This window comes from Mobula hypostoma, chromosome 6, assembly GCF_963921235.1.
Source record: "Mobula hypostoma chromosome 6, sMobHyp1.1, whole genome shotgun sequence".
Taxonomy (NCBI): Eukaryota; Metazoa; Chordata; class Chondrichthyes; order Myliobatiformes; family Myliobatidae; genus Mobula; species Mobula hypostoma.
This window is the reverse complement of record NC_086102.1, coordinates 130,893,789-130,907,066: the sequence shown is the minus strand read 5'-3', so window position 1 is coordinate 130,907,066 and position 13,278 is coordinate 130,893,789. Positions and strand designations below refer to the sequence as shown.

At 44.7% G+C, this 13,278-nt stretch overlaps 1 protein-coding gene across 2 annotated transcripts in view; it reads right to left on the bottom strand.

The window, feature by feature from the left end:
* asb18 (ankyrin repeat and SOCS box containing 18) overlaps positions 1 to 13,278 on the bottom strand; it is a 59,923-nt gene that overhangs the window by 17,906 nt on the left and 28,739 nt on the right. For both annotated transcript variants that reach the window (XM_063051717.1, XM_063051716.1), the window contains exon 2: positions 10,073 to 10,340. In XM_063051717.1, coding sequence (XP_062907787.1) covers positions 10,073 to 10,340 — 268 coding nt within the window. The remainder of the gene's footprint in view (positions 1 to 10,072; positions 10,341 to 13,278) is intronic.

Below are 13,278 nucleotides of genomic sequence, written 5' to 3'. Positions count from 1 at the left end.
GTACTGTACTGTAATGTATGTTCTACGTCCAATTATAACTAAACCCTGAAGTTCCCTCTGCAAATCTCTGACTCCAGTTTGACATGCACTTTAAAATGTAACTCTTCATCTAGCTTTTCTTGTGTCTGCTTTTGTGGCACAGTGTCGAATCTTGTGCATTTGTCCCTCTGTAAAGCAGCCTCAGGCATTTTTATTGAAGTCACTACACAACTGTAAGTTGTTGGCAATGATAGGTCTCAAGTGTGATGATTAGCTATTAGCTCCTGTTGCCTTGCAAAGTAATGGAGACTGAAATATTCTGCATTCGCCATGGGGCCTGTCTGTATTGGCCCAGCCAAAATCTCCTTCCCCGGAGTCTTGGCATTCAACGCTATTTGAAAATAAGCAACAGCGAGAAACAGGATTCTAGAGGAACCCAGCAGGTCAGGCGGCGTCTATGGAGGGGAATAAACAGTTGACATTTCGGGCCGAGGCCATTCATCAGGACTGGAATGGGAGGGGATAGAAGCTAGAATATGGGGGGAGGAGAAGGTGTACAAGCTGGCAGGTGATGGGTGAAACCGGGTGAGGGGCAAAGTAAATGGGTGGGTGTCGGGCTCTCCATTCTGCCTTGAGGCTGCCCTTCTCTGCATCTTCAAGGTGAGGCATTGTGCCAGCTTCTGCCCCACTCACATCGGCTTATTCTTATTGGACCAATCATGTGATAATTTCGGAATGGGTTCTGCACTAGGAGTCACCTGGTTGACCAGCATGGCCGTCCATCGGGCACACTGTCGCCCAGCGAGGCCATCTAGAAGCAGGTACACTCGGTCCAGCTGGGGGTGGGGAGGCTGTATAGAGTCAGAGCTGATCACGGGAGTGCGTGGGCTGGAGCAAAACGTGATGGAAGTTGGGATCATTGTGGTTAGGCGAGATGGAAATGTGGGAGGGTCGAAGGTCAAAGGTGGAATTGGTGATGGAAGGTCTAAAGGACAGCAGAGGTTAGGTGAGCAGGTGTGGGGGAGGAGTCAGAGGCGGCTGAATTATCAATAGTGTGTTGGTGACGTCACAGACATAGTGCCACTGCATGGTAATACAGCAAGAATTTCGACCTGAGAGATCAGAGTTCATTGCCAAGACACAGGATGACCCCATTGCAAGTAGATGAAAGATCTCTTATAAAACGACTCACCTAGAATGCACAGAATCTGACAGTATTTTGTTAAAACAAGGTGTGTGCTACTAGCATCTAATGCAGTGGATGGAGGAATGTTGTGAATTTTCAGAATATTTTTAATTAAGTTTCTCATGAAAATTGTTAACTGAAACTGAAGCTGATGGAACTGAACACCATTTTTTGACCTTATTAGGAGGCTGGTTGGGCAGCAAGAAATGGTATAGAAACTGTAGGCAGGCATTTAAATTGGCATAATATTACCAGTGATGTCGCCTGTGGTGCTGTATTGGGCTCCAACTATTAACCTTTTTTATTAATGGCTAAGGGGATTGAATGTGCAGGATAATTTCCACTTTGCCAATAACTGGTGCATTATCAACAGTGTAGACAGATGCATAAAATAACAAAGAAATTTGAATAAATAGTGTGATCATTTTTTTCTGTTTATTCATTTCACCAGAAAGCTACTAGCATGGACGGAAAGTTGGCTGACTGGCAGAAGGCAAAGTGTGAGACTAAAGCGGGCTTTTTCTGGTTGGCTGCTGGTGACTAGTGGTTTTCTGCAGGGGTCAGTATTAGATCTGATACTTTTCACGTTATATGTACGTGATCTGAATGATGGGATTAATGGCTTTGTGGCTAGGTGGAGGGGCAGGTAGTGTTGATGAAGCAAAGTGTCTGCAGAACGGACAGATTAGGAGAATGGGCAAAGAAATGGCATATAGAATACAGTATAAGGACTTGTACAGTCATACACGTTGGTACAAGGAACAAAGGTATAGACTATTTTTAAAATGTGGAGCAAATTCAGGAATTGGAGGTGCAAGGGGATTTGTGAGTGCTGATGCACCTACCTAGTCCAACCTACTGAATATTCAAAGACCTAGATAGAGTGACGTTTTCAGTAGTGGGAAAGTCTAGGCCAGGGACACAGCCCTAGAGTAGAAGTACGTCGCTTTAGACTAGAGATGAGGAACTACTCTAGCCAGGTGTTGGTGAATCTGTGGAATTCATTGTTATAGAAGGCTGTAGAGACCAAGTCATTGGGTATATTTAAAGTGGAGGTTGATAGGTTCTAGATTAGTAAGGATGTCAAAAGTTATGGGGAGAAGGAAGAAGAATGGGGTTGAGAGGGAAAATAAATCAGCCAAGATGGAATGGCAGAGCAGACTCAATAGACTGAATGGCTTAGTCCTACTGTTATGTCTTACGGTCTTATTTTCAGGGATCATTGCTGGCCCGGACGCTACAGTGTGAGGGCAAACAGGGAAAGTAGAACGACAATGAGAACTTCAAAATCCGGAGTATAATCTGAAACAGCTACGTCACAAATTAATTGGTCAGCTCACTTTGGAGACACTTTTTTTTAATGAGGTGTGGGCATTACCAGCAAGACCAGTATTTTACTGCCCATTGATCATTGCCCTTTCGAAGGTGGCAGTGAGTGGCCATCATGAACTGCTGCAGTCCTTCTGAGGTGGTACTGGCACAGTGCTGTTCTGAAGGGAGTTCTCCAAGGAGAGTCCAGTAATACTGGTGATAGATGCCCTAGTCAGGACACTGTGCGATTGGAAGAGAAAGCTGGAGATGCAGATACTCGTGTCAGGCTGCTGCCCTCGTCCTTGGTGGTGGATGTTATGGGTTTGGGAACTTCTGCCATGGTGATCCAGGAGGGTAACTGCAGCCCAGTTGGCTGTTGGCACAAACAATGCCCATGGCTCACCACGGGGGCAAGAGATAATATTTCAGGTCATGGCTGGGGCTCTAGTCAAGTGGGATTCTTTACTTTCACATACATACTAATAGCAAATAAAAGCCTTATCTCCAGTGCAGGCACTCTGGGCCAGCAACCCCACAGTGGTACACAGGTATCTCTGCCCTGTCGGTGTTCTGAAACTTGGAGGCACAGATATTTTGTGTGTAATTTGTTTCGTAAGAATATCACATCCTATTCACAAGCTGTTTTTTTTTACATAATTTCCTGCATCCATCTCCATTTACTCTCTACTTGCCCTTGAAACAGCAATATCTGTGAGTCTTAAGTTCTGTTAACATTGGTAAACATTTAATAAATATACTTTAAAGGAAGTATTATGTTTATCATTTATCACTATTAAGCCATTAACCAGTTCCCTCTGGTCCACAGGGCTGTGTGCATGTACGTGCGTGTGTGCGTGTGTGAATGATCTTGGTTAACACTGATTGTGAGAAAAAAAATTGACAGTATATTCAGGTGTGTGGTAATTCTGTATTGAATTTTATACATATTTTACTTAACTTTCTGCAGTTTCACAAGTAAGATCTCATTAAAAACTTTGAAGGAAGCTTCTGACTCGGGTGACTTTTGAGGTGTTTAACTCACTGCATAGCTTCGTATTGCCTCACTGCGAGGGCAGTAGAGTGAAAAGATAACATGTCTTCAAAGGCATCACCCACAGGCCGAAGACGAGTCTAAATGTCACACATTACCATGTCAGCTTCCAACCCGAGCAATGTGATTGCTGAGCCCTGAAACTAGGGTCAGAATGTGGCGCACTGATTGCATAGTTTCACGGGCAAATGTAAGCACAATTCGCATAGCTGCAGCATGACCCCCCGCCAGAGCTGAAGTGGCAAAATGAGAGCAGCATATGTATAGCACAGAGTTGAAATGTGAATGGAGGAAGCATGTAGAGACTTGGAGAAAGCTCGAGGAGAGGCTACACTGAGAGCCCTCAAGGAGAAGCGTGGAGCTGGGGCTGCCTTGACAGAGACAAAGGTGTATAACTTAGACAGTGGGGGGTCATCTGTCTGGGAAGGTGACTGAAGGACTGGCCATTGGAGCAAGCCCTCAGATACAACATGGTGGCTCAACGGAGAATGAAATCAAAGCAGCAGACGAAGATGGCAACCAGCTTCCTGTCTTGCTCCACACCAAATGTTTACCCAATCCTGCTCCTGAACCTGCTTCAGATTCAAACACAAAGACAGATCAACCCCCATTTGAGGGAGAAAGTGAGAACTGTTCAAGGTCACCCATCTTGGAAATACGTGGATGTTCACCACTTAGTAAGAGTACATATGGGCTGAACAGTGCACTGAGTGCATCAGCGGCTCACCTTTCGACAGGAGCTACTGCAGAACCAACATGCACAGCCCTCGTGCGCTACGGTGATCAATCACCATTGGACAACAGTTTGACTGAGGGACCGAGACTGGCCGGAGAGGCTGTGCTGCGGAGTCAGTCCGAAAGTGGACAAGACAGTCACCCGGAGAGTGGTGGGGAATCTGCGGAGGGTAGCAAGGAGAACTGGAGAAGCTGGAACAATATATTGCAGAACATGAATGGACACACAGAGCAGCCAGCACCAGTGGTCTCCAGGAAACTGAGCCGACAACCCACTGACAACACTAAGTATTAGACACAGGTAGAGCTCGAAGTCCAGGGCCAGCACCTTGGGCTACTGTTTCCAGCACACCTGCAGCGGAGCATGGCGGGGCGCTAGCTGAGCACCCATCAGGCATAGCTACTTCCTCAAACACTCTAAAGACTGTTCTGGAACATCAGTAGTCACTGGAAGAAGAGCCAGTGGATTTGTTGTGGAGTTGATAGGAGGAGATGTCTGCTTACCGTTGCCAACCCTCACTGCGCGTGACCACACTCCCAACAACAGGGATGAAATCCCGATTCCTGAAGCTTCACGTGGTTGTTCGCACCTTAAGGACATCACTGACAAGATTCTCCCACTTGCTGGGGTTCGCCTGCTGCTCAGCAGAGACCATCTGAGCACACAGGGTACGTGAACAACACAATGGTCAGCATCTTGTGCCCAACAACTGGACCTAGGTCGCATCACATTGCATGAAGTCTGCCTCGATGGTGCACATCAGCCCGCTGTCAGCACATTTAACACTAATGTCCTGGAGAATGGATGTCAAACACATTTCAGACCCTGTGAAAGTCATGTCCAGATGAAAGAGAAGATGGCAGGAGTAGCTAAAGACGGCCTTTGCAGTGGTTGGTATATTTGTAGGCAAGCTCTCAGCGCAGAGCAAGTGAATTGGACAAAGGTTCGAATCCTTTGTTCAAAGACAGGTGTATGCAGAGAATCACAAAGCAGGAGCTCCTCCCCAATCCAAAGTTACTCCAGTCAACTCTGTCCCTTTCTTAATTCTGAGGGGATTTGCGAGTCGGAGGGTGTGATTAGAGAGCACAACTCCAGAGGTAACTCACTCATTCATCATTCTGGGTGAGCATTGTGTCGCCGGTCTGCTCAGCAGATATTATCACCAGCAAGTTTGTCATCAAGCCTGACATTTTCGAAATGGGAATGGATAAAGACTGTGTATTAAGACTGTTTAAAGGCTAGTTTCTGAGACTTTTCTTTTGCCAAAGCCATATCAACTGGTTTGTTGACTTTTAGTTTCAGTAGTTAAGTTTGGCATCTTATGAATGCCAGGCTGGGAGTTTTCTGGCGTCTAGAGGCGCTGTTTGTTTTGTAACAATATCACTCCCAGTTTGTAAGCTGTTTTTTATATCTTTTGATATAATTTCCTGCATGGGTTAATTCAAAGAGTCTTCAGTTTTCTTAATATTGGTAAACATTTGGTAGATAATACTTCCTTCAAAGTATATGTTTATGGTTTATCACTATTAAGCTATTGTTGTGTCACAAGTTCACTGTGGTCTACATGACATAGATATGGAATGTTGCATGCGCGTATTACCTTGTTTGACACTGATCGTGAGAATAATCAATATTATTACTATATTCAGGCGTGCAACCATTCTTTATTGAATTTAATGTGTGTTTTACTTATCTTTCTGCAGTTTCACAAGTACGATCTTATTAAAAACCCGGGTGATTTTTGAGAAGGTGTTTAACTCTCTCTATAGCTTTGTGAGGGCAGTAGAGTGGGCCCTGGGGGGGCGGGGGGTGGATGCTGCTGACACTGTCAGCCTCTCAGCTACTTGCTGAATTTCCATTGGCACATGCTGAAACAGCACAACATTGTGGGTCGAAGGGTTGGTACTGTACTAACCCTTTATGTTTAATGTTCCATGGTCTATAAAAGAGGAGGTGGACCTTTATTCTGCTGTCCCAATCAATATTAATTCACCCAGCGTATTACCTACATCCAATGTTGATAAATTCCTGGAGTCTGTATCCCACAACACAAAAGCATAATAACGTAAGAGCAGGCCACTCAGCCCCTCTAGCCTGTTCCACCATTTGTTTTGATGGTGGCCGATTGAAGCCAGGCCTCAGCTCTCCATCTCCTTATCTCTGCCAGTTCCCATAGCGATTCCCTGATCTTACCAAGATTGGCCTATTGCCTCTTTAATTACACCTTCTGATCCAGCCTCTGCAACCTTCCAAGCAAAGGAATTCCAGAGTTTTGTTGCCTTCTGTAAGAAGTCCCTATGGACTTCAGTTTTATATGATGGAATCTGTCTGTCTTGAAGGACAATGGAGAATTTTTTCACAGGCCTGGGCAGAAGTTGTGGAGATCCTGGGATGCCCAGATGTCAAGGTCCTCCTCCTGGACTCACTGGTGTGGTACAAAGGAAAAAAAAGCAGTATGTTTGGCACCAGCTTGGCTGCAGGAGCTGCTGGAAAGATGTTCAGTGACATCCAGACGTCTTAGGGGCTCCACTCTGCTGTCTGGGTTTTCTCCCGTAGCCTTTGTCTTGCCCGGGGCTGCCCACAAGGCAGTCGGACTATTTACCTGAAGCTGTGGATCTGGTTCACGACCACACGACCACACGTCCACACGCCGGTGGGCCTGCGTGCTATGTGTGCAGGGGCCAGACCTCCTCCACGTCCTCTGTAGTTCAGCCCAAGTCCAAATGGAGTTCAGTTTTCATGTGTTGCCAGCCAGGATGCACTACACGAGGCTGCTGGAGAGGTTATGTATCGGCAGGGAGAGACTTACACATTCAGCTCTCCTTTCCGCAAGACCACTAGCCAGCGGTGGAAGCTAAAAGTGAGAGCAACAGGCACTACCCACTGCACTACCACACTAGACAGGTCACATCAACCATCTGACACACAGTAAATAACTGATCCTTAATCTCATAACTACGTCTCCTCACTTGACATTCCCCTGATCCCCAAAAGATCTTAAAATCCACTCTGTCAAGCATCAAGTGTATGATACGTTTCAATAAGATCACTCCTCATTCTTTTAAACTACATCATGGATGTATTGGTTATCATTTTCCAGAACCCCATGGATTATGGGATAATTTCACAGAGTCGAGGGTGAATTATAACCGTATCATTTAAAACAAAAAGAAACACGAGGGAAAGCAGGAAGCTCTGGTCATTCTCACAGCAGGAGTGGGGAAAATGCCAGAGGCTATTGTAAAGGATGAGGTGACAGGACGTTAGAAGACGTCAATGAGATTTAATAAAGTCAGCCTGGGTTTCTGGAAGAGCAATCGCTTTTGACAAAGTTACTGAAGATTTTTAGGTTGTATTTGGTAGAATAAATAAGAGAAAACCAGAGTTGTACTTGGATTTTCAGAAAGCCTTTAATGAATATTTAGCATCCAAAATTAAAGTGCATGGTAAAGGGAATAAAGAATTAGAATGGATTGAAAATTCGATTGACAGACAGGAATACTTGGGTCATTTTTGGCATGGCAGGGTAGTAACTAGTAAGACACTGCAGAAATTAGTGCTGGTACCTCAGCTATGCACAATACCAATAATTTGGATGAGCGAACAGAAGATAACACAGTGAAGCTTGACAATAACTGAAAACTGGCTGGTGAAGAGGAATGGAGACTGCAAGGTGATTTAGATGGGTTGAGTGACTGGGCAAAACCATGGTTGCATTACATGGGTATGTATAACATGGATACATGTGAAGAGATCTGTTTTTGTCAGAGAAACTGGAAGGCAGCATTTGATTTAAATGGTGTTAATATGGACAGCATGGTAGTGTAGTTATTAATGTAATGTTGTTAAAGTGCCAGCGACCCTGGTTCAGTTCTGCCGCTGTCTGTAAGGTGTTTGTATATTTTCTGTTACCTGTGGGTTTCCACTGGGTGCTCCAGTTTCCTCCCACATTCCAAAGATGTATGGGTTAGTAGATTAATCGGTCACGTTGGGTGGCATGAGCTCATTGGGTTGTAAGGGTCTGTTACTGTACTGTATCTCTAAGTAAAGTGAGAGGTGTAACTTTACAAAGGGACTAAGTACTCTTATACACCTGTTGTTGAAAGCAAAAATGCAGGGGTATCAGGCAGTGAAGTCAAATACTGTACTATGTTAGTTTTCATTGCAAGAGGAAGTCTTGCTACAATTATACAGGAGACAATACATTGCATATCTTTCTTCTCATCTAAAAAGTACCTGCATGGAGGGAATGCACAGACATTCACCAAATGGATTCCTGGAATGATAGAACTACTGTACGAGGAGAAATGGGTTCACTATGCTTCTATTCACAAGAGAGTGGACAAATAGGATGGGATCTCGTGGAAACCTACATGATTCTGGCACTGCTCAGCAGGCTGCACGTGGGAAACTTTCCTCTTGGTTGGGGAGTCTAGAATCAAGTGTCAGCATCTTTGGTTACAGGAAAAAACTTCAGGACTGAGATGAGAAGTGCCTTCACTGAAACAGTGGAATTCTCCACCTCAGAGGGCTGTAGCATCACTGAATATACTTAAGAAGGAGACAGATAAATATTTAGATACAGACAGCATCAAGATGAGAGACTGTTGAGCCTGAGGGTCTGTGAGGAGGGATCCTGAATGATGTAGCAGGACTGAAGGTTGTCTCGTGCTCCCATGTTTTTAATTTTTTTTTGTTTATATTGTCTTATTTCTTATTTCCTAATTTACAACATTAGCTACATCTGAAGAGTGTCCAAAACTAAAGGAAGCTCTGGTTGTCTAGAGGTTGTGAAAGTCACTATGGTTGGTGGTGTTGAGGATAGTATAGAAGGTTGTCATAGGTTACAACTGGATGTTGCTAGGATTCAGGGCTGGGAAGTGGCAGACAGAGTTTAACCCAGAAAAGTATGAAGAGATTCACTTTGGAAGGTCAAACTTGAGGGCAGAGCATGGGGTTAATGGCAGGATTCTTGGCAGTGTGGAGGAAAGGAGGGATCTTGAAGTCCAGGTCCATGGTTCTCTCACGGTTGCAGCTCAAATTAATAGGGTGGTTAAGAAGGCATGTGGTGTGTTGGCCTTCATTGGTCAAGGGATTGAGTTCAAGAGCCATGAGGTAATGCTACAGCTCTGTGAAACCTTGGTTGGACCTCACTTTGAGCATTGTGTTCAGTTCTGGTCACCTCATTATTGAAAGGATACGGAAGCTTTAGTGTTGGTGCGTGGCCAAGTGGTTAAGGCGTTCATCTAGTGATCTGAAGGTTGCTAGTTCGAGCCTTGACTGAGGCAGCGTGTTGTGTCCTTGAGCAAGGCACTTAACCACACATTGCTCTGCAATGACACCAGTGCCAAGTTGTATCGGCCCCAGTGCCCTTCCCTTGGACAACATCGGTGGCATGGAGAAGGGAGACTTGTAGCATGGGCAACTGCCGGTCTTCCATACAACCTTGCCCAGGCCTTTGAACGAACTCAGGCCCTTCTTTTTGAAGCAAAGGAGTATAAGAGGTGACTTGATAACGGTGTACAAGATGATAAGAAGCATGAACAGAGTGGACAGTCAGAGACTTTACCCCAGGGCAGAAATGGCTAAAATGAAAAAAGCATAATCTTAAGTTGATTGGAGGAAAGTATAGAGGGGAAGTCAGATGTTGGTGTTTTACCCAGGGAGTGCACGCAACACACTGTCGGGGTGGCAGTAGAGGCAGATATATCAGGGATATTTAATGTTCTACATGGATTTGTCCTTTCAAGGCACTCCGTGCCTCCACCTGGTAAGCTGACGGTACCAGGCACCGTTAGTCGTCACTCACCAAAAGGACTGAGGGGAGTCGCAGAGGTGCAGGGGGGTTATTCCATCCTCCGTCTGCAGCCTTGGGTTTGCTCCATACTCGAGCAGAAGCTCCGTGCAGTCAGTGTAGGCGTTGGCGCAGGCCAGGTGTAGGGGGCTCCTGCTTCCCGGAATCAGGTTGGGCTTCGCTCCGCGCTGGAGCAAGTACTGGAGGCAGCTGGTGTAGCCGCGGCTCGCTGCGATGCACAGGGGGCTGGTCAGCTCGCGCTTGTACTCCAGAGACCAGAGTCCTGCAGTGGTCAAATTTCAAAGTACGTTTATTACCAAACTACATACATATATATCACCATATACTACATTGAGATTCATTTTCTTATTGGCATTTACAGGAAATTAAATTCAATGGAATTTATGAAAAACCATACGTAAACAAAGATGGACAAACAAGCAAGGTGCCAAAGAAGACAAATTGATGGCAATTACTGTTGCTGAATGTGGTGATGTGGGATCTAAAGCTTCTGTGTCCCCTGACCAATAGCAGTTGCAAGAAGAGATCATGGCCTGGATGGTGGGGGCCCTTGATGACGGATGCTGCTTCCTTGTGGCGCGCTTTCCTTGAAAATGTGCTCAATGATGGGGAGGGCTTTGCCTGTGATGTATCGAACATTTTTTGTTGACTTTCCCAATTCCTAGGCATTGGTGTTGCAACCAGTCAGGATACTCTCCACTGTGCATCTATGGAAGTCTGTCAAAGATTCAGATGACATGTTGAATCTACATCATCATCATCATGGTCATCATCATCAGGTGCCGTGCCCAGTTTGAGCTTTGACTGCCATGGCCCACACACTCCTGTTTCTGGTCAAGTGGATCAGTTCACTGGTATTCATTTCCAATTCTCTGGCTGCTGTCTCCATCATCATTTGTCTTTGTCTTCCTCTTGCTTTCTTCCCTTCAATCTTTCCCATAATTACTGTGCATTCTAACTCCTCTTTCCTAATCACATGCCCAATGAAGTTACCTTGCCTTTTCATGATCTCATACATTATTTCTCTTTTTGTGTTTGCTCTGTTCATGACATCCACGTTAGGTATTCGTTTCGTCCATGATATTCTTGCATCCTCCTCTAAAACCACATCTCTGCTGCTACAATTCGTTTCCTCATGTTACTAGATATTGCCCAACATTCTGAGCCATATAACATAACTGGGTAAACGTAACACTTCAGTACTCTGAGGTGGGTTGTCATGCCTAGTTTAGTATTGGTCAGTATACTCTTAATTCTCGTAAAGGTGTCTTTTGCCATCCCTATTCTTCTTTTGATGTCCAAGTCACACCTGCCATCTAATGTTACCCAGCTTCCTAAGTAGCAAAAGTTCTTTACTTGTTTTATGTCTTCCCCATTTATTCTCAGCCTGCAGATAGGATTCTCCTTCTTTTTGGATATCACCATACATTCTGTCTTTTTGCAATTGATAGACCAATTTTTGCACTTTCTTCAACAATTATATCAATTAAGTTTTGTAGTTCTTCCTCCGTACTTGCAATTAACACAGTGTCATCTGCATATCTGAAATTATTGATATTTTCACTGCCAACTTTGATTCCCAAGATATCTCTTATTTTTTGTAATTTTGTTTCACTGTACACATTAAATAAATCAGGGGAGAAAACACACCCTTGTCTAACGCCTCTCTTGACTTTCATAAACTGACTCACTTCTCCATCTATTCTTACAGCAGCAGTTTGTTCCCAGTACAGATTTCTGATTAGGCGGAGGTCTTTCGAATCTAGATCTAGAGTTTTCTGTAATATTTCAAATAACTTATTATGCTTCACTTTATCAAATGCTTTTGTATAGTCGATAAAACAAACAAATCTTTTTGCACTTGAATAGCTCGTTCTGATAGTATCCTTATCATCAATATCATGTTTCTTGTACCTTTCTCTTTCACAAAACCACATTGTTCTTTGCCTATTTCAGCTTGTATCTTTCTTTTAGCTCTTGTCATCAAAATTCTTAGAAGTATCTTAGTGATTTGACTCATTAATCTTAAGAATTTTCTATAGAGGCACAATTGAGAGCATCCTGACAGGCTGTATCACTGCCTGGTATGGGAACTGTACCTCCCTCAATCGCAGGACTCTGCAGAGAGTGGTGCGGACAGCCCAGCACATCTGTAGATGTGAACTTCCCAAGACTCAGGACATTTACAAAGACAGGTGTGTAAAAAGGGCTTGAAGGATCATTGGGGACCCGAGTCACCCCAACCACAAACTGTTCCAGCTGCTATCATCCGGGAAACGATACCACAGCATAAACGCCAGGACCAACAGGCTCCGGGACAGCTTCTTCCACCAGGCCATCAGACTGATTAATTCATGCTGACGCAACTGTATTTCTATATTATATTGACTATCCTGTTGTACATAGTTTTATTATAAATTACTATAAGTTGCACATTGCACATTTGAACAGATATGTAATGTAAAGAATTTTACTTCTCATGTATATGAAGGATGTAAGTAATAAAATCAGTTCAATTTATTTTGCTGTATGTTTTGATGTCCATGTGATGAATAAATCCGAATCTGACTCCCACCGTTGATTTGTGCCTTAACTCTGCCTGCCATGTTTGGTCCCATGATTTACAATACCCTTCGCAACAAAAATCTTATGGTCTTGGTTTCAAAACTTTCAGCTGGCTCCTCCAATCATAACCACATCATCTATCATCACTTTTCCCTTGAAGAGGTGCTAGGTCTGTGGTGTGATGGGGCAGGCAGCACCTATTCCCATGTAAATATACCCATAACCACTGGATGTTTAAGCTCACATCATGTCCTATGGCTGGAGTGTCTGCGATATCCAGGGAGGGGTAGCACCTCTGGCGTAGGGGCTTGTCGTATCCATTCGGGGAAGCTCACTGACCTTCCGTCCCCACCGGACACTCGGCTCTCACCTGTGGCTGTAAGTAACTGTTTGCGTGAGACAGTGGCCACACCCCGGTACACCACTCCGACAGTTGAGGGGATAGCCAGCAGCCTCGTACCCCAGTGAGAAAGGGACGTGCCTGTCCTCGCATGCAAAGCCAGCTTCGGTGGACGGGACGGATGAGATCTACGGTGAGATTGAATGGCCAGGAAGGAGGTTCTGTAGTGCTCCGTGGGGGGCAAAGGGCATGAAAGACACAGAAGCCATCAGCGACATCCACTGCAACCAAGAAA